Here is a 25,543-nt window from a genome sequence, read left to right on the forward strand (position 1 = left end):
GGTTTGCTTTAAAGTCCTACTTTATTATACAACATTAAATATAACAATAGATTCTGTTGTACAGCTATTAACAATGAAAGATCTCTTCTGTGAACTCATTCAAAATGTTCACTGTTGAATTTCTAAACCTGAACAAGCCTTGATTTGCAGTGTGAAACAGAGATCTCATTTAAAAACTCATCACCATACAAGATACACAAAGTGCGCCATGTGTGAGCACACTCTGTGAGAACTCTTACTTAAATAAAAAGACGACAACTATAAATCTGTACAAAGACTTTTGTAAAAAGCAATTGCTTTTTCTGTAAGTGTTCTCTAAATACTGAAGGTAATTAGAGTTTTAGTCTTACTGAATATTTAACACAATTTGTTTTTCTTCTAGAGAAAAAACACTTTAACAAATGGATTTTTAAGGCTTTTACTGTGTATAAACTATAAGCATGTAAGTATGGACTAGCCCCACTGACTTCAACAAGACTACACGTGTGCTTAGTTACACGTGTGTAAATGCTGTGCTGGAACAGGGCATACACATTTTGAGAAGGCAAGTCACAGATCAAATTCCAGAACAGCTAAAGCTTCTTTGCTTACCAGCTGGAACATGCAGAGTAAAACATTCCCCCTGTGTGTTACTGAATCTGCTGTCTGATAGGACAGCTGACCTAAGCTGCTGCAGTGCTCTACAAAAACCAAATGCCATTTAAAAGAAACAAATAAATAAACCAAAAATAGAAACTGCGTTTAAGTGAACATGGAATCTAGTCTTTTCAGCTGCTGCATTTTTTTCAGCTGCTTGGTGAAATAGGTGCACTGTAGTAAATACCTTAATATTTTCTCCTACATACAGCATTGTATGATGCTCCTTTGTGCCAGCTTAATTCTGCACAAGGCTGGCGTGCATATTATTAACATTAAGTCAAGTTAGATGGTAGTAACAATAGATGTTAACATCATGAATGAAGGTCAGTAGGTGGCAGGGACCAAAGAGATTCTTATGATGCCCTTGGTAAAAAAACCCAACAGTTTTAATAAATCATTTCTACAGCTTAAGGACAGAGAGCTAGGATTCCCAACAACACACACAACATGCTTCATAACACACTTGGGACAGTCAGACAGAATGCTACTGGCAGAACACCAGCCAAAACTAGGAAAGGGATCAAAATCATCAAGGGTGAAAATCAGCACTAAGGACAAGGGAATGGTAGCCTGATTAAAATTGCATCGATAGGCAGTTAAAGGACTTGAAACTAGTGAAAAAAGTAGCATCTGAAAGACCATCAGGGCTCCACAGAGGAGAAAAAGGGGGGCAGGATTCTCTTTAAGCAAAGCCTGATTTGCATCTTTTGTGTTTGTTTTCTTTTAGAGACTGGTGGGTTTCCATTCTCCCAGCAATCTTTGAAAGAAATGCATGAGTAACTTGTGCTAGGGTTAGAGGGAATTAAACCCTCTACATCTTTGCACATAGATTGGAGGAAAACCCCTGTTAAGGTTAATATTGGTCAAAAACATTTTGACTGTGTAGTTTAAATCAATAACTCTTGTATTCCAAACTAAAATCTTAAAATTAGTCACCTACCAATGGAAAGGCATTTGGATTTTCTCACACGTGAAATTTCATTACCCCTATCCCATTTGCAAGCAAATCTCAGCAGAATGGGGGCCTTCACCCTCAAGGTGCTGAAAAACACCAGGCTTCAAGTGGGACAAACTGCACAACCGCACTGATGTCTCCTTGAAAAAAAAACAAAAAACAAAAAAAAAAAACCAACTAACTAGTTCAACAGAGCCTCACCAAGATGAGCAACACGGCCTTGCATTGGCCTTGCCAGGGAGACAGCAAACGTAAAAACTCCCCGTGTTAGCATTACCATTTCCCCAGTGCCAAAGGGGAGTTACCTGATAAAAAGGAAACCCAGCCAATTGGTTTATTCTACAAACAGCGTCTGCATTCCACGGATTAAAAATAATTTATAAAGTAAGAGCTTTACTCTTTCAAAGACGAAAACAAAGATTCTTTCCTGTTTGAAAGAACCTACCAAAAATAGAGGTGAAGAGTGGAAATCTTCCTCTTCGCAGACAGTCCAGCATGTCAGATACAAATAGGAACAGGAAGGGGCTCTTCTCTACGAAGTTGACCAAATACATTTTTCCTAGTTCGGACAACCAGGGGGAGGGAAGGAGTGGGATTGGGTTTATTCTGGATTGTTTTAAAGGAGATTTCCCCCCCGCCTTTGGAGTCTGAATCATTGTGCCATGCTCCTTGCATTCAGGATATCATGGTCCTCCTTCCTTTCCTTACTCAGGTGCGATCACTATGTTTTTCCCCACTTTCTGCCATGGTCTGCTGATCACTCAGTTCTGCTGAATCCTCCAAGCAATCAATTTCCTGTGCTACGCCCCTAGCATTGGCTTTTTCAGGACCAGATGCCACCACACTCTGCTGAAGACCCTCTTGGCCCTGATTCTTGCCTGTGGTTTTTGCTTCCTCTCCTGCATTCACATCTTCTGCTCCTTCTCTCTGTTCTCTATCATCTGCCTGGCTGTCACTTGCTGGCAGAGTTTTGTTACATTGGTGCTCTTCGTTTTGTATTTCTGCTTTTGCTTCACCTGACACTGAGCCACTCCCTGCCCGAGAAGACAGATCAGGATCATTAGTCTCAGAACTAGGCAATGAATTCACAGATGCACCGTCAGCACCAATCTCAGTTTTCACATTAGTTTCTTCCACAACTTTGTTTTCCTCATTGACTTCTTTCTCAGTCACACAGCCCATAGCACCTGGTCCTGTTGCTTGGCCATTGCAGGTAGTGGTGTCAGTGTCCCGGTTTAGCTCCGCATTTAAGGCACTGTTTTCTGGCATTGCCTCATCAACCTTCCTTCTTTTTACAGGTGCATCAGACGACTCAGTCGTCTTTAAGTCTTCACCACTCCTGTCACCTTCTTCAGCTGTTACTTGGTCATCCATTTCCGCCAGTGCTGGAAGAGTCTCTGTGATCTCTTGATTGATAGCAAATTCCCCGAGGTTATGAGAGATCTTCTCAATGTCAGTGGAATTTTTCAATAGCTCTGTGCATTTACCACTTAACCCGTGCATCTCAAGTTTTCTTTTCTTGCTTTCCTTCAGGCATTCACTCTCTGCTCCATCCCCCACGCCCCCAGGGTCCTCACTTAGAATCTTCTCTTCCAGCTGGGGAAGTGAGGCTTGTTTCTCTTCTACGCTGTCTCCTCGCTCTGCAACGTACATGGCACCATGCTGACTTTGCTCCCCTGAGGCACATTCATCAGTCACCTTCTTGGTTTGTAAGTCTGCAGCATCTCCAACTTCCTCCTCCTTGTTTGGAAGATGGTTTTTTTTCTTTCCCACCACTTCATGTCTGATGGATTCCTGCTCCTCATCTGCGCTTTGCCAGTGCTGAGACTTTGACAATGGAGGTTTATATTTCAGGAGTTTCTTATGAGGCCCCCATACAAACCTACTCTGAGGTTTAAAGTGCTTCCATGCATAGTGTATCAGTTCCCGTCGTTTCTGCTTACTTCTGATGGTGAACAGGAAGTAATCCAAGGCACTTCTCTTAACGTTTGGGAGTGTTTGGAAAATTAGAGTCTCTCTGAGGAAAAACTTAACCAGGTGTACTTGATAGTGTTCATACCCCATCTCTCCCAGACACTTCAGAATGCGAGTGATGCGCAAATTGTTGTGGCTAAACCTGAGATACAGACAGAAAAAAAGAACTAAAGACAATGAAACAGGAAAATGACGACATCTTTAAGTGAAAGCAGCACAGTTCAGCGTCCCACTTGAACCCAGGCAGGCATCTTCAAAGTAGACATGCTGAATGCTGTTAGCAACAAATAAGTCTTTACTGAAATCTTTAAAGGCATAAGCATCGATTGGTGTAATATCTAGCCTATCTGCTGTCTCCTCCAAAAGTGCTGTCCCATCCTCGTCTCAACGTTTCAGTTATTCTTTCGTCTCTGCTACAAAGTTAACTGAATTCCAGAACCGCGGCGTGGCTTCCTCACTACCATCACTGATGTACAGTTCAAACTACAAAGATATGTATTGGAAAAGGGATCTGATATCTCCAATCAATGTATGACTAGAATACCTGCAACACCACTACTTTGCATTTAAATATCGCTTTTCATCCAAGGATCTGAAAGCATGTCACAGGCATTGAGGCAGTCCTATAAACACCCTAGAAAGCATAGGGAATTATTCTTATTTTATAGCTACATAAGTGACTTGTCCAAGGTCATATACAGCAAGTCATCATTACTGCCAACAATAGAACTCAAGAGTTCTGACTTCAAATTCCCAGCTGTAACTAGGATCTTCACTCTTAATTCCTGCGATCATTTTATTTTTAAACCTGACCTGAATGCATTCTTCTCAGCAGGTCTTAAAACAAGTAATCCCTACCACACAGGAACTGAGTATAGGTGAAAGTTGTTCCAATAGATTTCTGAGAGTACAGTTGCCTGAGGCCCATCGCACTGAAGAATAAGCTTGTCTGAGACATAAACTCCGAGGCAGCCAATATCAGAGTCTAAGCCTTTATTATAGCTTTAAAGGAGACGAAGACGGACACCAACCTTTTGATTAGTAATGCCAAAGCAGTAACATACAATACATACTCACAGTGGGGCATCAAATCTCAGCTGGAGCCTCTAAGCATTTCAAGCAATTTAAAATAATATGAAAGATACTGACAGGCCTCCTACCTATATTTGTCAGAGGCAAAGCCAGAATAAGTGCACCTAAATTCTTGGCTAGTTGTCTCCTAGTTCTGTGGTCAGATCACACTGCTTCTGTAACACAGAAAGCCTTTGTATTTCAGTAGCCAACTAATTCCTGGGGCTTCATTTGATTTTTCTTTCCCAAGAGTGAAGAATAAAAACCCAACAATGAAAATGGGACTCACCGATCGAGGTTGCGAAATCTCTGAGCCCAGTTTTCTGCTCTTTCCACTTGTCCCGTTTCTTGATCTACCAAGTTTATTCCATAAAAGCCCAGCATGAGTTTGTAAGCTCTAACGAATCTTTGCATCACTTCCTGGGATCTCTTAAAGGCCTGCAATGCACAAAAGACCCCAAATTTGCATGTATGGCAACTCAAAAAGACTTAAACTACCTGCATCTGTTACTTAAGAGGCCTTTCAATTATACACAACGCTTATAAATGGCTGTTGTGTAAAAAGACATTTGGGATCTTCACTGGTTATTTCTTGGTTATAATCAACAAACCTGTAATCTACTGCTGAGCAAAAAAGATAATCAAAAGCGGCATTTAACAGCCATTGGAGCTGGCTCCATTAGGGTGGGGAATGAAATGGAGCAACTTTATGAAGTACAAGGCTAAGATTAACTAGTTGAACCCCCAATGCCTGTCAAGTATCAAAGGTTTGAAATAAGGAAGTCACACCTGAATTTCTTTACATGTAAGAGGCTTTGCACGCCAGTTCATCCCACGTTCACGCAAAGGAAACAACCTGAAGGGAAAGCAGATTTGCAGGTCAGACAAAATAGATGTTACATTTGACCCAGCTCATGTGCTCCTTAAAAACAAATTAAGAGAAAGGTCTCCAACGCTGTAGATGCCAAATACAATCCTCTTCAAGAGGACATAACATCATGGAACACACAAGGAGTTTAGTCTGTAATAGACTAAGTTCGACCGTGACAAGTCACTACACATGCTGGTACAATTAGTCTTAATTGTTGATCTGTCTGGGTATTTCTAACTTAACCATCACCACGTCTTTGCTCAGCGCCAGGTTTGCAGACAGACATACTGCAGCTGTGGACTGAAGACTACTGACAGAGCTCCAAGGGAAATCTCTGCCTTCAGGATACCCACCCCTCATTACTTTCACAAGAACATAACTGATTAAAATAAATCTCATACACAAATTTAGAACTCAAGCGGGGCCCGAGGTTTTCCAAGAAGCCAACCTCAGCAGCTCTGAAGCAGCAAATTCTCTGAGACAGACATCGGAAGAGATTCATTCTAAGAGCCATCACCTTTTGCAATAACTATTTACCATTGTATATAGGAATGATTTTCCTCCAGGGTCTCGTAATCTTCCTGCCAAGCTTCAAGGAGCTCATCAATATATAAGCCTGGGGGAAAAGAGGGCGGGAGGTGAGAAAAGAAACTACAGCAAAGGAGTAAAATTAACTGATTGTCCAGGAGATTGAATACAGTTGCACAAAACAGGATCTGTCTCACTTTGAATTCAAGAGAGATCATGGGTAACCTACATAAAAAGATCACTTTCAACAAGACGACAACCTAGCTGTCTTTTCAGAGGGCCCTAATCAACGTATGTTTTTAAACAGTGTAGTTTTCTGTATGCATTGGAGTGCAGGCACTGTGCAAGGAAATGTCATTCTTGAGTAAGGGCCCAATCCCACATTCCTCTGCATATCCAAAGAACTGAGTATTGATAGATTATTTTCTAACAAGCCAAGCACTGTAAAAGCCATGACAGTGTTGTGATCTACTATCACACAACAGATTAGGGGTAGATTATCCCAGGAAGGGTCTGCGGCTACTTTAGGCCTGATCCTGCAATGACCCAAGTATGTCCTACAAGGTAGTGAGCCTCCTCAACTTCTATTGACGTCACTGGAAGCTCAGCACTTTTCAGGATCAGGCCCTACAAAGGGGAGAGAAGCCTTCTAGCACGTTTGGAGTCTCACCATCCTGAATGAAGATGGTTCTCCCAGAAGGCACGATAGCTGGAACTGGAAGGAGATCAGAAAAACTGCATCCAGATTTTAAAGATGCTTATGTCAGGTTAAACACTGATCTCATTTCTTAGTTTCAGATCAGTGGTGGAATGTTAATGTTTTCCCTTCATATAGCAGCTCTTGTCATTCCACTTTCCCTTACGCCTGAAGTGAAGGCACCTTGGAGTAAGAATTCAGCACGCAGAGAACGGGCGTGAAGGATGGCTAAAGAGAGAGAGTTGAATGTTCACACCAGCGGCTCAGCACAGCTCCTCATCCAAGGCTACGAGGTTAGCGTGAATGTGGGTCTAAAGGCATTAATGTACTGCCTGGGAAGATGTCTAGAAGAAAACATTTTACATTGCCTGGGTAGCCAGAAAGGCTTGTGGACAAATATATTTAACCACTACAGAGAGGGCCACCAGGGAATTCTGCCTGCCCCAAACTGTTCATCCTTTAAAAAGTAAAGAGCCTTTCAAATTGCAGTAACAAACAGAAAACTGAAGTGCACGTGATCAGTTACTACTGCACATGCCACAGAGTGAAACAAAGGAAAGAAAAATGAGCAAGCAATTGACCGCATTCTGCAATTTTAACGGGAAATTCTGATCTACATGTATTTCTGCATCATGGAGCGATGTCAACACAAGACAGTACTTTGGCGGACTTAACGCAGGACTGGGAATCAGGAGATCTGGAGTCTATTCCTTCCACTGACTCATTGAGACACCTTCAGAGCTCACGTAAACGACAAGTGCACACACGGGAGGTGCAGGTCAGATACGTACCGTGAGGCAAAAAGCTAATTTCATTTTTGTAAAAACTTAAATTCCACATCTCCTCCTCTTCAGCATCAGCTTCCCTTTCTTCCAAACCCTGTAGGAGAGAGAGAGACATTAACAAGCAGCAATGCATTAAAACCCCACACGGACATAATGATCTTCCCAGGAGTTCTTGTGTGTTGGTAGCACGGCTACCAAGTCTGAGAATGGTTGGTAGTTAACGGCTTGTTTCTGAGCCAACCGGATGTAGCGAGTACGTCTCAATGATTGGATGAGGAGAAGCAAATTACTTTATCATCATTTTAACATCTCATCAATCTACCAATTTAAGGCTGACCAAATGACATGCTTAAATCAGCCAAGTGCCTCTTGCGTCTAGCATGAGAAGAGGAAAAACCCCAAAAGACAGGAAGTTCATAAATCTCCAGCTTGTACCGGATAACGATGCCTGTATCTCTGCATATCTTTTGCAGCTGTCCAGTTGCGTCCAGTTGAGAACTGAGGGGAAGAGAAAAGAGACAAATCAGAGAGTCAGAACAAAAGCTTCCCAACAGAAAACACTGTTCTGCCATGTTTCTTCTTGAAGAGTTGGTTACTAATGATGCCGTAAAGGCTATTCTGGCTAATGTGAGAAAGTCTGTCTAACTCAGCCTCTCTTACAAGTATTTTCTCCTATCCTCATTATTATCCTCTATAAAGTTCTGAATTCTCACCTCCCCTGGAAAACCAGCTGGGGATATACTTATGCTTCAGCACCCAGTCCATTACTCTGTCTGTTTCATTGCATCCCTGAAGGTAGCTTCGGGCTAATACAGCTTCACATCATCTCCTTTATTAACTCAGCTTTTCCTTCCTTCCTGGCCTAATTAACCAGTGTCAGATGGTTTGATTGTATGAACTTCTGCAGGGTTTGTATTTGTCTTTTACCCTCTGGATCGGAATCTTCCTACCTACCCTAGGGAGAGAAGTGATCAAACCGCACAAATCTCACCCTTGGACACTAGGAAACACAATGCTAACTGGAATGAGGCCCAAATACCAATACCTTGTCTCAGGCCCATCGACAGGAATTCCGCAGCCCAGGGCAGAACAATCACGCCCTGCCTCTTCCACCTGTGGCCCCGCCAACCGTCCACCCCAGGCCCGCCCCCTCATCTCTCTCCTAACCCCCATCGCTCAGTCCCCCTCCTCTCTTCCACACTCCCCCTTCCCCCAGGTGGCAAGCAACAGCTGGTGGGGGGGGAAGGGGGCTGAGTGTGTGCGGGGAGGAACACAGTGAGTCACACGGGGGGGGGGGGGTGTTAGCGGGGAAAGAGGAGGGACACCCGCGAGTGACAAGATGGGAGGTGGCTGAATGAGGAGAAAAGTTCTGGACTTCAATCATGGACCCTATCTAGACTACAATAAAAGGTCTCTAAAAACTGTTAGCTTCTGCCTTTTTAAAACCCTAGTGTGAACAAAGAAAATTGTATTTTATTATGGAGGGGCTTTTCCACCTAATGTGGAAAAATACAACACACCTTTCAAAGTCTTAGTGTAGACCAGACTCTAACTAACATGTTTTTAAGAAACCCTGCATCGTTTGTCTTAGTCTAGACAAGGCAGGCCCGCCTACGGGGAGAAGGGCAAAGGGGGCAAATGCTCTGGTGATTTTAAAATGGGCCCAGGCCATGGGTGGCAGGGTGACAGCTTCACTTTGAGGAGGCTAGCTCCCCATCCTGCCTCTTCGGCCCTGACCCCCACCCACAGTCCACCCTAAGCTCTGCCTGGCTCGCTCACCACCACATCCCTCCCCACCAGCACACCAGGCCCCGTTACTCTCTTCCACAGGATCAAAAGGGCTACTTAAACCCAAGTGCAAAATATTCCGATTGTCGCTCCCTTAGAATATTACTGCACTTAACTCCTCCACACCTTCGCGTGGAAGAGAAGAAGCTGTGTAGCTAGCAAGCAGCAATGCTGGTTTATGTAAGATTACGTAGCTCGGAGTCACATGAGTTATTTAAATATATTCTCATCACCATTATCTATATCTTTCCAAACATTGCGTTAATCCTACCTCAAAACCTCTATAACCCATTGAGGAGACTGCTGGTCTTCTTCGCTCCTAAAGATAAAAACAAATACTTTGATGAGACTTAGGATGACATTTTTACAACCAAACTTCAGTTTTATTTAAAAGAAAAAACACAGTTCACTCATCAACATCAAGAACTACGACGCCCCTAGTAATGTTTTACTTCTTTCAAGCCAGTCACTTCAGTGACAAGTTCTATTAGTTACAAAGTTACATTGTTTATACTTCCCATCAGTATTAAAAAACCCAGACAGTTGCTGCCCGATTCTTCTCTCGGATAAGCCGATGCAAAAATCAGGACCAAGTCCACGGAAATCAGTGAAGTTACACACTGGGGTAAAGCAGCTGCACGTGCAAGGAGAATCGGGTTCTGTAAGTCTAAGATGTGTTTAGGAACTGAATAGTGTTTAGACAGAAATCACTGGCTAAAGCTTCACTTTCTTCTTGCCAGTATCACATGGGAAGTGGGAGTTATGAGAGTGACATTATATAACTGACTTGTTTTTTAAAGCAATTTATCCTTTAGTTTTTAAGGGTGCATTGTGTTTATACAAATCTCAATGACAGAACTGCCATTAAAATTTGCAGAAAGATGCAAACAGAGAGCAGAGCACTCCAGCTGCAATCCATCAGGACACTTCAGCACATGTTCTAACCTTACGTGCCTGGAAAGACCCATTGATTTCAATTAGACTAGCTGTGCATTAAGGGCCTGATCCAAAAACTACTGAAGTTAATGGGAATCTTTCCATCAACTTCATTGGATTTTGGACCAGGACTCAAGTGCTTGGCTGGATCTGGTCCACGGTGCTCAGCACCTTTTAAATAAAACAGGAGCCTTTCAGGAAAGGGGAAAGAAGAACCACAAACCCTCCCAATTCTTTTTTTAACTATCTGACCACTATAATTTCCTGCTCCTGTTTGGGGAATAGTCGCTTTCTAGTGAACAGTCAAATTCTATTGGAGTCAAATGCTATCCACTGTCTATTGGAGTTATTAAGGGGGAATTAGATTATGTACCAAGTGATTTCTCCATCTTGTCCCATTGATTTTTAATAATAAAAACACTTAACATCTATCTTCCAAGTGTTGCATGCATTTGTGTAAGACACCTTCAGAAAAAGGTTTCCCACAGAATAAAGCCATAAATAAAGCAATTTAAAAAAAGCTTGAACATTTACACAAACAGGGTGGAGGGGGCTAAACAGGGAGATGCCTTATAAATATCTAAAACAAACAGATTGCAAAATAGATAAACATTATTCCTATTTTACAGAAGATGAAACAGACAGCTAAGTGAAGAAACTTGCCCAAGACCAGTCAATGGAGGAACAAGGATTAGAACTCAAATTGCTGGAGCCCATTCCAATTGGCCATCCTGGATTGCCAATACCAGTGTTTTAAGCCATGTAGTGACATACTGATTTATATCAATTCATTGATTTGGATTTTATTTTTGTTTTTTAAGTCCCAGGAAGTTTTAATCTGAAGCATAAGTGGTTCTGCATATTGCAAGCAGCTCTATTAAGGAAGAGAAATGTGCATTCAGCTAGGGAGGTGAGTGCAGCTGTTTTTCTTAGGATGTAAACAGAGACTGGGATTTTGCCCTAAGAAATCAATTTACAAGCTTGACTATATGGTGCTGGAAATCCAGGAGTGAAATCCTGAATCCTCTGAGGTCAACAGGAATTTTGCTGTTGATTTCACCGGGACCAGGATTTCACCCCAAGTGTCTTATTTGTGTTTCAGAGTCTTCTGCTATATCAATGTCTCCTAACACAATCAATCGTCATGAGAGAACAGAAGAACAGCTCCAATTTCGGAAGAGGATTAGGTCTGCAAGAGACAAGAGTGAATCAAGATAGAGACAACCCAAGTAGCATTAAGGAAGTCAACTCAAATAAAGTGGAAGTGCAGCAAGATTTGTTTAGAAAGCAGCTGGATCTGAGACAAAAAGAGTCCTTGAACAGAGCATCAGACAGAGCAATGACAGGCAAGCAGAGAAGGCATGTCTAATCCCCCTGCCTTTGCATCCCTGGGGCTAGATTTCATTCTAAAGCTCCCATTTCCTCCCAGATTTAAAAGAAAAAAAAAAAGCCAAGACCACAAAACTTTACAGGTGAAACAAAATCAATGTATTTTCATGACATCCACTGATGAGCAATTTTTGATGTGGGTGTCCATCCAACATCCCAACTCGTTACACGGCACACTACTGTATGAGGAGTGTGAGAAAGCAAAGAAAAAAGCTGGAGGAGGGCAGGGGCAACGTGAACAAGAACTAGCAATAAGAAGCAAGAAAGATACAGGAAGGCGCAGGTAACAGCAAGACCCATGTAAAGAGAATGTGGCCAGCATCCTAGGAAGAGTAGCCTGAGCAAAGAGGTTTAGTCCCCACAAAATTATTTGAGGATGGGAAAATGCAGAGTCAGTTTTGGTGCTAGAGAGGGGTTTTGGTACAATGGAACATGGGGCCTGCTATTCTACAGCAGAATAAGTGGGTGTTTAAAAAAATTAGAACAAAACCCAAGATTTTTTATGTTTATTACAAAAAAATGCACATCGTTTTATAGAGGAAGCTAAATGTGATTTAAAAACTTTATCTGAAAACATGTCCACTGACATCTCCAATTATGAACAAACAGCATTTTTATAAAGATGTACAAATGACATAAGCAATTTAAGATTTGGTTTCAGCCAGTTTTTTGAAAGTGCATAATTTAAAATAAAAAAATAAATCTCTAACCTGGGCATCTGAAAGAGTAAGAGCTTTCCACAAAAACATAAACGACGTCCTTAATAAACAATACCATCTAGACTGAAGAGAGAGGAATCTATGTTAGTTTAATATGAGCAGAAATAGGTACTTGTTTTGCAAACTGATCAGAGAGCCCTTGGCAGGTTGCAGATGTGTGTAATAAATGCATGGTGAGAAAACTTGTCTCTTTTTTGTATAAGCGTTCTCCCACTCCCCTGAAAGACTATTGCAGACTTTGCTTGAGAGGGATGAGAATATATTTATAAAGGAAGAGTTAAAGTTTTTAGAAGCACAGTGCTGATATTTTGGGGGTAATAAACCTCCCAACAGCATCCCTTTAAAGCAGGGCTTGAAAAATTGACTCATTGGTGCCGTAAACAGGTTGTCTTTGCTTACGCTTCCATTTAAACCGTATGCAGCACCAATTCAGCCACATTTGTCGTCAGCAACAGGTGGTAATTTTTTCTAGCATAGGGAAGGGGAAGAAAGAAAGAGAAGCCATTTTTAGTCAATTGCACTTTCTGGTTCTTCTACATTACCAAAATCCAGAGGAATATTTGTTTGGGGCTGAGGGGGCAAGACAGAAAAGAAAAGATGACGAGGTACTTCTACCGAAATAAAAATCAAAGTTATGGAAAAATCTCCATGTTTTTAAGATTGGTAAAAAAAAAATTTCCATTAAAACCAAAACTTGGGACTAAGTTTGACTTGACAGCATCTCTTTAACCATAAGTAAACAAAGTTCTTCCACAAGGACACCCCTATCTCTAAGCACGTCATGAAATGCTACAGGCACTTCAGCTCAACCCTTGTGAGATTTAAGCTCTGGGGCTAGATTCTGCAAACGGAACTGCACAAGCAGAACCCCGTGAAGTCATCAGAACTCCCTGCTGCTGCAGGGGTGGGCAGAGCCAAGTTCCTTTGCAGGATGTAAACCTTAGGATAGCTTGCACGCTTATTACTAAGTCCGTACCCTTGAAGAACCAAGCATTACTTTGGACTTCAAGGTACAATCAAAAAGCTACATTACTGAACACTCACAAAGAGCTTCTACACAGAATTTAAAAATATAACCTTCCTTAAAAAAAGTGAATTAACTCAGATGTGCAACCTCTTAATCTGAAAACTGTGTTAACTTGAGACACCAAAGTGAAACTGAACCCAAGGGTTAGTTTCCATTTCTCCAAGATGGGAGGAGTTAGACAGAAAAAGCTGTGATGAGCTTTTGATTTTCTCTTTAGTAAAACTGAAAGACAAAAAGCAAAACAAGAGATCTGTTTAAGCAGTATGACGGGATTGTTATTAACATTCACTGATGAAGACAGTGAGAAACTTTACAAGAAATTAAAGTGCACCGTTATCCAACGCTAACATTTTACAGCATCAGAGTTAAAGAATCACATTTTGCAGCCTCATGAGGATTACTAAAAAGTGCTGTAGATCAGCTGTGAACCTGAAAATGACCACCTGCTAACCTTATACAACATCCCTTCTTGACACAGCTTTTTAAAAACATAGCAAATTTCAATAAAAGGTTGCACATGCTGACACAAAAAAAAGACACTGAGTGGCTGGAGCATTTACAGCAACAGAAGCTGCTCCACAAGGATGACACGCAAATTCATGAAGCACATCAATTCTGAGCTATGATGTTAAAAAACAGAATGCACCATCATAGACTCAGGGAAGTGGAGTCAACTGAGCATACAAGATGGAAAGTTGATTCATAAACAAAATTATCCTGCTTACCAGGAATGGTGAGAAAGATATTCAGAAACAGCATGTGGCAATTTAATGAAGCTTTAGTGGACCATGAAGCCACATCGGTTTATTTTAATTTCTCCATTGAGCAGTAACCCCAGCAGCACACCTCTGGCCCTAAATACCCAAGTCCTGCAGAGTTCATTCATTAGTAGTGATCTGGTGTGTCCCTTCTTTAGGACAGCTGAAAATACCGCTCATGAAGGTTATGGCAGAATAATATGCTAGTGATCCCATGAGGAGGAGAGCATCTCTGAAACTACTACAAGCTGCTCCTGTCCCTGGCTGCAAACGAAGAAACTAGACAGAAGAGGCTCCAAAACGCCGTGGGACAGTTACCCATGCACAGCAACTGAGTTACGACGTTATCAAGCGGGGCCGCCCGCAGATCAAAGCTGCCGAATGCAGCATGCAGCCTCGGCCCGTCGTGATGCACAGGAGCAGAAAATTACTTAGCAGAAGAGAAATATTTGCCTTACAGGAGGGGGCAGGTGGAGATGTCAAGGTCGGAAACAGCTTGTTTAAAATGGGGGAGGGAAAAAGATCACTTACCCCTTCAGGGCCAGGCGGTTTGGAAGGGGAGGCACATTCATTTCCCCCCCGATCTCATACTGAGGGGCTCCCCCCTCGCCCCCAACTCCTCTGGACACACCGGAGGGGTAACACCCCCCCAAAAAAACACCCAGCCCCCCTTCCAGGTCTCCCTCCTCCCTCGCACGAATCACCTGTGCGCCGCTGGCCGGGTGGGAGCCCCGCGACCACACCCAAGGCTTCCCCTCCTCTTCCTCTTCCTCCTCTTCCTCTCCGGCTGCTCCGGCCGCCTGCGGCCACTTCCCTTCCTCTTCCTCCAGCTCTTCCCCCTCCTCGCTCTCCCAGGTGGAGTCGTACTCCCAGGAGCAGCGCTCTCTCCTCTCGCCGTCCTCCGGCCCCCTGAAGCTCACCCAAGCCGCCATCAGGGCGCCCGGCTGCGGCGCAGGAAAGCGAAAGCGGCGCTCGCCGGCCAGCCGCCCGCTGGGAGGGGTGGGGTACACAAAGCCAAAAGACACGTGGGCGGGGCGGGGCGGCGTCGCTGTGCGGCCATTGGCTGAGGGGCGCCCCTGGTGGAACGTTGGGATTGTCTCCGCGTTCCATCGGCGGCCGGGCCGGGTCCGCACCGGAACCGAAGGGGCGCTCGCGGCGAGGCTGATCTCTACACGTCAGCGGCTGCGACCCACACCGGCTGCAGGGCATGGGTCAACACGTGTCTCTCTGCAGGATCAGGGTTAAGGGGATACGGGACCCCGCCCTCCCTTTGAATTACATCTACCTCCTCCTCCTCATCATCCACGGGGAGCGGGGGGGGGCGCAAAATATTCAAGGGACCATTTTTCAAAGAAGCCGGAGCTGCATGAAAGTGGGGAGAAGAGGGCGTGCTGCGGAAGGTTTTGGTGGGACACGTTCTGTTTTGATTTAAACTCAAAACCGAGACGTTCCAGGGTGTTCTTAATTATCTGTTCTACCAGCTCCAAAAATCAGAAAATCCAGCAAACCGTGAACGCTCCCACCCACTAGGCTCAAGGTACTGCAGTGAGATGTTGTGTCACCCCATGTGATTGTCCTGTCACACTCATGCAATGTTGCACAAAAGAAGAGCTGGCAAACCCTGCCATCGACGTAACAAAAATACCTTTTTTTTTTGGAAGGATAGTCTTGTGATTAATGCACAGGATGGTACCCCAAAGGGATTCATCACACGATTGCATGGTTTTGCCACCATCAACTTCCATCAAGGTTTTCTAGCTTCAGTGCATTCCCTGGTTGTCTTGACAACAGCCCCTCCCCTAAAAAGTATTGTAGACTTCTTTAGGCTGAGCTTGCTGCCTAGTGCAGGGGAAAACCCGGCGTCTTTGTGCCATCACAGTCTACACATAAGTTGACGCTTGACCTTGAGGACTCTGCCATGTTCTGCATCAGGGCTGAAGCTGGTCTTGAGTGAGAGACATCAGGCAATTCATTTAAATTCTGTACCACAGTTTCCCCACCTGAACAGTGACAATAATTATACTTTCCTACCTAACATTAATACATACTCATGGAGAGGTTTGAGGTCCTCAGAGGGAAAGCACTGTAGAAGTGTAAATTATTATTCCTATTATGCAACACTAAGCAGAGATCACTTAAAGTTTAGATGGTTACCTGATCTATGAATACACCCACCAGGACTTCTGCCAAATGCAGATGCAGCATGACAGAGCAAAAACCCATAGACTTGCATGAAATCTTTTTCCTATAAAGTGGGACAGAAAGATGAAGGCTGGAGGTTCAGGTCTACATCACCACACCATCCAGGAGTACCGATGTGCATCTGCAGAACCTTGCTCCTCACCCTCGTGCTACAGTCACCTGGCCCTATCTACCATGTGGTCACTTAGACATAAGTGATGGACAAAGCACGTGATGTGCTGTCTCTGCTACCTGTTTAGCAGCAACTGAACCGAATTTGCCAGAGCTGTACTGAGATCCATGGATGAGTCATTGGTGTCACTGTTTAACCAAAACAAGCCACCTCCATTTCTCCACTGTTTAAAACGGGAGCAGAAGGGGCATCCACAGTTCCGAACATAAAGGAAGTTTGTGTTGTGGTCACACTTCCCTGAGGGTTTCTATGTGTACATGGGAGTGTAGGAAAAAATATTAAAGCTATAAAATTTACTCCACAATATGTGCAAGACTCAGAAACCATTTAAAATTAATGAGCATTTTAATTCTTGAGACCTCTGAACTTCTCAAGCTCTTTTATGTATGCTGTGAGGTCTGGCCCTAACCTGTTACTCAAACTATATTAAAAGAGGTTTGTTAACCTTAATATTATCAACGAATACATTAGATTTAGGATATTTTTTTTAAAAGTTCACTATTAAAAACAGCTTCCCCATACAAGGTCACAATATAGTTAAGTTCCCACTTTCTGAATCACCAATACCACACGCTACAGAACATTCGTTTTCCTTGGAGCTCTCCTGCCCAAGCAGTGGGCAGCATGACCCTGTTTAAATGTTGAGATCTGATTACTTCACAGCCTGAGGTGGTAAGCGGCTACTGCAGCATATCAAAAGATCACAAAGAAACTCAGCACTTCGTGCTCATCAGTTGAATAGCGAAGACATTTGGTTTTGTGTGTGGCTATCATCTTTGTAAAGCACCATTTGGCAGAAAGATTAGAACTCTGTGGTAAATCAGAAAGAAACTAAGCCACACATAAAAGACTTGCTATGATAACATGGACAGGTGAACACTACTGTAGAATTTTTTTAAATGGACAATTTAAAGTTATTTATTATTTATTATAATTACTTATTATTTTTTCCATTAAAAAACACAATTAAATCGACCAAGTTGTTTTGTTTTAGCAAAGTGTCAAAAGCATATACTTAGCATTCCTGCCCCCCTCCAATGGAAAATGTCAAACATTTTTAACTTCTTGACTTGTTGCACATACAACACACCTGTATCTGAACATCAGAACTAGTATGGTATTAAACTGTATGGGTCAGAATCAAGATTACAGACTGACCTTGTCTCAGCAAATTTCTTTGTTTTTCTTGTCAGTGGAGTGGCTTCCTATCTACATTTTACTAAAGCGAGATCAAATTAGCCATCTCAAACATTTCACCAACCATTAAGCTTCACAAGATCTGCCTCATAACATCATCTTAGAAGTGGCAGGTCCAGAAAGCACTTCCTTCAGAATCCCTTATTTCTCCATCAGCTGCAATGAAAGCAAAATGAGGCGCTAGCCAAAAGCAATTGAATATGAGGAGGGCTGTCGTTGTAAGTAACAGTAAATCTGGAAATTGAACTCTGGTCATCTGAATGGCAGTAACTGAATCGGAGTGGGGGAATAACATACATTCAGAGAGATTGTGGTATCAACATATACAACAACTCGGTCAGTACACACTTTGCTTTAAGGCAATCCTATGCTATCAGTTGACAACCTCATTTGAGAGGTGATGTGAAAATGGTGTAAAATTAGACCCTCCTCCCACTTAGATTCCTTAAAACCTATTTAATTCATGAAGTCCATATTAAGTTATTAAGGGCTAGATTTTTAAATGCAGCATGGGAACTAGGCACCGAGACACTTATGAAAGTCCTACTAGGCATGTATCTATATTTTTGGGAGAGCTAAGTATCTAAAAAAAAACTGGTCCTAAGCCTGGTTTTTAGCTAGTTTTCAGTCAACTAATAAAACACAATGAGCCAAATTTATGCTTGGTATAAAGGAAGTGAAGTTAATGAGTTAGTGGGGAAATATTTGGCCAGGTATGTGCCTTAAAACAAAGATTATTAGATTCCCACTTCTTCAGGTAGATGACAATGCTGCATGACAAGAATGTTGGGCTACTTTTTTATTTAACAGTAAAGTTAATACTGTGAAGATGTAATCCAGTAACATTTCGGCCTGCTTCATTCACCAGTTTAACAAGCATTTGTTAAAATCAGTATGTTCGCGCTGGGGGAGGGGGGGGGGGGAAGGGAAGGGAAGGGAGAAAATGGGGAAATTGATCATTTTCTGCAATTCAAAAAAATAACTATTACCAATTCTCAATACTCTAGCATATAAGACTGAAAGGTAAGTTTTAAAATATCAATAGGAGTCTGAACTAAAACTACTCCAGGAAAAGCACAATAACAGCACAAGATTAATGTTTTACAATATTATTTCCATTTAACAGCCCTTTGTAAAAATAGCTTTTTTTAAAAAATTGAATTAAACAGTGAAATACAAAAACAACTGTTATGTACACTATTACAGTACAAGTGGATTAGGCAATATCTCCAGGTTTTTGCATAGCCCAGTTGATTCCTTTCATACCACATGGCACTACTGGACATTTTATTTTAAGCCACTTATGAAGACGTCTGTCTATAAACATTTAACATTTTCCTTTATTTACAGTATGTACTTAAAGGTTGAAAAATAAGTTATACCACTAAGCCTCCAAGAGGTAGAGGGTTTACTTTTCCCCCCAGTCAAGCAGAACAGTAACAAAGAATGCTTCACCTTAGATCTGTATTTAATGTGCTAGAGATTTTAGTTTTACTGGACCAACAAAGCCAGACATTTGATAGAAAATGATATTCTTGCTATAACATGCTATAAGTAAAATGTCCTAAGAACAATAACCCACAAAGGGGCCATAATAGTCACCAAAGAAAGCAATAAAAACAGGACAGGAAAGGGATCCAATCTTTAAATAAATGACCTAACCTTTTCCAGAACTGAGGCTCCTTGTTTTACTAAGAGCTTATTTCACAAACTCTGTTAACACAGGGTGTGTGCATTACTAATATTTTAAAATGCTACCAACTGACTTCCTTGTAAAGCTGCCAACTTTCTCCTTCAATATCCTGAGAACATAGCCATCGATTAGCTATGCGCTACTGACCAGCAAACAACTAATTATGAGAGAACACACAGATCCATGTCTACACATAATGACAATGTGCAGAAGCTTTTACTATCTGGATCAAATAGTTGTTTTCCTCAACTTAACAAATCTTTATAACAACTTTCCTTCATTCCTATTCCATTCTACTGTTTCCTTCCCTGATTCTGTAGTTAAATGCATTTGTCCTTCACTGCATTCTCTATGTTCTACGACGTTTTGCAGCACTCGGACTGGAGGGATTGCTGTTTGCATTTAAGACCTTTTCAGTAACTCTGTTACGTTTCCTTTTATCAGCTCCTTCTTTGGACCCAGAATCTGATGAACTCCTTTCTTTCTCTTTGCTGCTTGGTTTTTCAGCTGCTTTTCCCAAGTTTCCTGAAGGTGCATAAACTGAAAAGCGATCAAAGCAATGACTCCAAGTCAGGCTCATATGTCATTTTTTTACACTATACAGCACTTTGCAAACTGATTAAGCCTCCCAACATCCTTGCAAGTATGCAAATGTTCTCCCTTTTACAGAAAAATAGTTATTTAAAATGAATACCTTACTTTCATTATCCATCCTTAAAATGCTGCACGTGCTTTGATAAATAATTTAAAAATAGTAGTGCAATCCATGAACCTAGATTATATAGCAATAATTTTTGTTTATTTTGAAGGAACATCTACTTTACAGGGCAAATGGTCAGCCTATCAAATTCATTGCCAAAGAAGGTTATCAAGGTAAACATTGTAGCTGGATTTTAAAATTAAACTCAAGCATTTTATGATATAACGGGATAATTTTTTGACCACTAACAATGGAATTGATCTTGCTCCTGTTAAAGTGAACAACAATCTTCTCACTGATTGCAGTAGTACAAGGTCCAATGTAAAGTGATCAGAGAAATCACATCTCATACATATGGGAGGAAGCTGGTCACCTTCAGAGATAAGAATGGAATCCCCTGCTCCAGCATGCACTGTGCAGCACTGCACAACTGTGGGAGCAAAGGGTAATTCATCTGAAGTATCAGATACTGGTGAACCAATTGATCTGGTATTGCAAGGATTCCTCCTATTGACGATGTGGTGCCTGCCATCTGTTTCAAGTTCACAAACTAGGGATACTGTTATATCCACAGTTGCTGCCAGGGGATCATATGGCAGAAGACACCAGAAACATATTTTCCATCTGTACCTAGCCAGAAGATTGTGCTCGTTTATTTTGAATGTGGACCTTGCTAGTGTGATCTACTCCTTTGTCGCCTTGAGCCTGGATTATTGCAATGAGCATTTTATCTCTGGCTTTAATAGGAGTCAGATATGGCCCTTTATTCTCTCCCATCTGCTCCCAGAGCTCAAAACAGCTGTTTGGGGACATCAGTATTGTTCAATATAACTGCAGAACCAGCAAAGGGAATTCAAATTTCTTGATTTCCAAAAGGACAGTGGTTTCTGTCATTTTAAAAGCATTTCAGTTCTTGGCAATGGACTGATGCTCTTTTATTTCTTTAAAGTGTCTGCACCACCTCATGCCAATTTTAAGGTAGGTCAAATTTTGGGCCTATACCACTTGATGAAATCCATTCAGAACTGCTGTTGCCTTCTAGACAAGTGTGGTTATGAAGTATAAAAATTACAGCTGTACCTTCTTCTGGACCTGCATGAGATTCTAACTCTTCTTTTATTTCTTCTTTCACCTCCTCTTCAATCATTACTTTTCCTGTAAAAAGAATTATTAAACAGATGATGATTGTTGTTCGATAGAAGTATAATTTACCTTTTCCTGTGTTCGGCACCTGAGGACCAGATATAAGCGCACAGTATTAAAAACTGGTCACCGTAGCAGTCAACACTGACTCAAGTTAAGTAAACAGGTTACTCATCACCAAAAACAGATGGATGGCAAGAACAACTGAGCCACAATCATTGCTGACATCAACAGATAAGGTAGAGTTATGGGAACAATTAGTGGGGCAGACGTCAACCAAACACAGATTCCAATCAATTTTTCTTAATAGGAACAAATATAACGGTAACTGGGCAAAATATAGTGTAATGGTTTGGATTGATGCTGCCATTAATAAATTTGGAATGGAATACTTATTGCAGCTTGTAGTTGAGAGGCATTCTAGTGTAGTTTAAAATCTCATAAGAACTATTGTCCTTTCACAGAGGTAGATGAACTTCCAAGTTCCTATCTTGGATAACAGCACTGGTTACCTGATGACAATCTGGATTTTCCAAGTTTGATTGTCTTTTTTTTTTTTTTTTATTAAACTAAAAGGTTTTTCTTGTTGGTGGGCTACATATTGGTGGAGATTTCTGTTAAATCAGAGTACATACATAGAAGCTCCAAGAATAAATGAGTTTTGAAATTAGGAAGTCAAAGAATTATGGAAAAACGTTAAATGAACAGATTTTAGAGTTGAATATAAATAGAACTGTATTGCTTTAAAGCTATAAATAAGTTAAGATAAGATTCTCAGTTTGCTTTCAAGTAATTTGTGAGGGAGGCAACTATTGCAAGAAGTGTATGAAGAATGTATCCCTTCAGAAATAGAAAGGATTTTACCTGTTGGGCTCTTAGAAATAAAAAACAAAATAAATGTAAGTAATTAACAATCAAATGAATTATTCCAGATTCTCACACACCCCAAGTGCTTTGCGAAGCACCCAGTCAAAAGGCGAGTGTCTTCATCTGCCAGAGAACTGCAGCTATCCAATGTAACTGCAGTTCTTAAGTTTAAACTGTTTTTAACAAAGAAGCCTTACTGTAACAATTGCTTAGTGAATCTTAATCAGTAACATTTTACCACATACTCACAATTGAAATTTTCATTAGTCAAACAAACTCTAATAAATCTTTAACCAACTGCATATGATTCCAAAGGACCAAATTTTGATCTTGCTGCACATAGCTTTCTCCCCTGACGCCCGCCCCCAGGTATGCAGAAGACCTGTGTACTCATTCAAAGGGATAATTTGGATCTAAATAGTGTCAAGAGAAGGGATGTCTTTGTATCAAAGATCCCAACTATGTTAAACTTATTACTGTTTTCCATGCCCCTTATTATTTCCACAATCCAATGATGTGACACATTGACATCAGGTTGGCACATCATTACTTCTTCCCTTCTCCTGGGGTTCAAGTAGGCTAGTCATACCTAGACTTGATTAGAGCATCCAAACATAAAAGCTGACATCAGATCTTACCTTCTTTCACTTCTTGGATAATTTCCTCAGGCAGGATGAAGTTTTTCTCTGAATTAGGGAAGGGCAGAATCTCAGATTCATGCTTAAGAAAAAGAAAAATTTCTTTAGTATGATTTTGTTAGAATTATCAGCTCATATTTTCTAAACAAATGCTTGAGTCATTTCATATACTAGGTCAAATAATTCATAATAGGGTATTGGAGCCTGAGGTCAGGAGTTCCATAAGGACAGAGGACAAGATACAAGATGTCAGGGTGACAATGCTCTCTCTCAGCCCTGATCTCGCAAACGCTTGTGCATACTTAACTTTATGCATGCAAGTAGGTTTACTGCCATGGGTAAAATTAAGCATGTACCTAAGTGTTTATCAGATCAGGCTTACAGAACTAGAAATTTTATATCAAAGCAAGAGCATAAGATGGAAGAGATAACAGGCTTGATTTTCCTCTCTCTCCTATACTAGTTTTACACTGACCTCACTGGAGTTACCTCTAATTTACAGGCCCAACAAATATGACATATCAAAGCTGCTGAAATCTACTGGAAATCAGAATTCTTCAATGCCAACTTTTATACTCACTAGTGCTTGCATGTCATACATGGTGCTCAAATGGTCCCAAATCACTCTGGAGGAAATCTGACGTCCGATATTCTGACTGAATTTATCTCGGATACAAATCATGTGAAAGTGGCGATTCACACCTGGAAGGAAGGAAGAAGTCAGAGCAATCACCAATATTCAAGATGCATGTGTATCACATCACAGAATAATTAACTGCAACAGATCCATGGAGGTTAAAATCCAGGCTATGTCAGATGGATCTTCTCCTGTGCTTAGTGCACAGACGCAGTTAGGCCAGAGGCAATGAATAGTGCAAATTGCAAAAAAGTAAGCCATTTGGAAAGGACAGATTGATAAACTAAATAAACAAATACATATTTTTTTTGTTCCTAACAAACCCTCATCCCCAGGCCTGGAGAGATGATGCCTCATTGCCTCTAGCTCCCTCCCAGAAGGAACAACTAAAAGGGAGAAGACGGGTCTGACCCCTTCCCCCAACTTTCTTCTACTCCCTCCTAGACAAAACTAGGGAGGAAAGGAAAGCCCAGCAGTAGCCCCCCGGCCTTCCTAAGTCGTCCTGGTATCTCACAATTCCTGCACTACCCATGTTTCGGCATGCAAACAAACCTGCCCACTGGGGCAGGGCTTGTCTCAGGCCCTGCCTCTAGAAAGACGAGGTTGGGACTTGTCCTCTGTGACTATCCCGGACCGGGGAGGGCAGATTCCCCTCCCGCGGGAAGATTACTCGGTGGCTGGTTGGGGGTGTAACACCCCCCCAGGAGACCTCGTGTCTCCCCCCCTCTTACAGCCCCCAAATAAGAGGCAGCCGCTGCTGGAGCGGGCGGCGGTGGCCTGAGGAAAAGGGGCCCCTGAGGGAAGGGGCCGGGGGAAGCGGGAGCGATCGCTGCAGGGGGAGGCGGGCGCTGAGACTAGCGGCCCGGGGTGCCGGGAAGGGACAGCCAGCGGCACGGGGGGAGGGGATGGACAGCCCCATCCCCCGCTGACAGGGGCCGGGCCCCGCGCTGCCTGCAGGAGGCCACTAGGGGCGGTATAGCAGCGCGGGGCCCGGAGGGTCGCGGGCCCCCGCCAGCCCTGGTTCTCCTTGCGGGCAGGCGCCGCTACTCGAGGCCGAGGTCTGGCCGCGGCCTACTCTCACCTACGGGCTTGTGGCCCAGCATGGCGTGGAAGAGGCACACCTCCACCTCGGGGCTCCACACCACCGCCTCCTCGGCCGGCGCGCCGGGCTCCGGGGCCGACCCCCCTCCGGCGGGGACGTGGGGCTTCTCCGCGCCGCCCGCCGCCGCCGAGCCGCCCTCCGCCTCGCCCATCGCGGCCCGGAACCGGCCGCCGCGGCCCTGCCCTGGCTGCACGGCTCCGCAGCGCCCCCTGGCGACCGCCGCCTGCCTCGGCCCGGGCTCTGCCTCCGCTGCCCCTGGCGGAGGCCCCGATCCCTGCGCCAGCGGCTCTGCGGCCGCTCCCTGCCCCTCAGCTCTGGCGCCCCTGGCGGCTGCCCTGTGCTCTCCACGCTTGGGGTCTAGAACTGGGTCTGTGGCCGAGCCAGGGAGCTTAGCTCCTCCCCCCCCCCCCAGGAGAGGGGGGTGGTGGCTGCCCTCTCAGGTGGCCCCCATTGGCCTGGGAGCTCAGGGGCTGGGGTTCCTGAGGCACTGGAGAGATCCAGGTGGGGGCGTCTCTCCCTGGTGCCCTGGGTGCACATCAGCTGGAGGGGTGGGGTTCAGGCCTGTCTCTGAAACCCAGCCCCGTGCTGCATCAAGCTGGGCACCAAAACCAGCCCAGGCAGGTGGACGCAGCTGAGACTCTTGGTCTTGGGCTGTCTACGCTACCAGCGATACAATGGTCCGGCTGCCGCTATGGGGCTGTGGCGTAGGTGCTTCCCACGTCGACGGAAGGGGTTTCTCTGGCGCTGTAAATAATTCACCCCTCCAAGAGGCGGTTGCTCGGTCGATGGAAGAATTCTTCCTCGACCTGGTTGTGTCTACAGTGGGGATTAGGTCAACCTAACTAACTAATTTTTACAGCCCGTAGCTAGGTTGATTTAATTTTAAGTGTAGACCAGGTCTCAGTCTGTCTGTGTCTCTTTGCCAGATGGGGATAATTAATAGTTTAACTACCTCTGAGCCCACCTATGGGAAATCCTATTGAATATGATAGAAAATAACGCTCTGACAGGGTTTTCTGAACCATCCTAAAGATTTTACTATACAAAATTCTCTC

The 25,543-nt window shown here is 43.1% G+C and overlaps 2 protein-coding genes across 4 annotated transcripts; both read right to left on the minus strand.

Moving 5' to 3' along the window:
• Positions 1-2: 2 nt before the first annotated feature.
• Positions 3-15,101, minus strand: OGFR (opioid growth factor receptor). Of its 3 annotated transcripts, none has more exons than XM_067554110.1 (9): positions 14,842-15,101; positions 12,344-12,415; positions 9,580-9,627; positions 7,956-8,018; positions 7,527-7,614; positions 6,048-6,126; positions 5,429-5,495; positions 4,929-5,077; positions 3-3,710 (listed from the first exon to the last, which is right to left on the minus strand). In XM_067554110.1, exons 1-9 carry the CDS (start codon positions 15,067-15,069, stop codon positions 2,303-2,305), a joined length of 2,202 nt encoding a protein of 733 aa, XP_067410211.1. In that variant the 5' UTR covers positions 15,070-15,101; the 3' UTR covers positions 3-2,302. The 3 variants fall into 3 exon arrangements, with proteins under 3 accessions (XP_067410211.1, XP_067410213.1, XP_067410212.1); XM_067554112.1 differs by having other exon boundaries at positions 12,344-12,410; positions 14,842-14,898; XM_067554111.1 differs by lacking the exon at positions 12,344-12,415.
• Positions 15,102-17,040: 1,939 nt separating this feature from the next.
• MRGBP (MRG domain binding protein) lies at positions 17,041-24,700 on the minus strand. The gene is made up of 5 exons (XM_067554113.1): positions 24,468-24,700; positions 23,330-23,451; positions 22,750-22,831; positions 21,182-21,256; positions 17,041-19,941 (listed from the first exon to the last, which is right to left on the minus strand). The coding sequence occupies exons 1-5, from the start codon at positions 24,637-24,639 to the stop codon at positions 19,751-19,753; spliced, it is 642 nt and encodes a 213-aa protein (XP_067410214.1). The 5' UTR covers positions 24,640-24,700; the 3' UTR covers positions 17,041-19,750.
• Between the last annotated feature and the right edge of the window lie 843 nt (positions 24,701-25,543).

Source organism: Emydura macquarii, unplaced genomic scaffold (assembly GCF_026122565.2).
Source record: "Emydura macquarii macquarii isolate MOO-44397 ecotype Brisbane River unplaced genomic scaffold, CSIRO-AGI_Emac_v2 contig_1483, whole genome shotgun sequence".
In the NCBI taxonomy this organism is placed as follows: domain Eukaryota; kingdom Metazoa; phylum Chordata; order Testudines; family Chelidae; genus Emydura; species Emydura macquarii.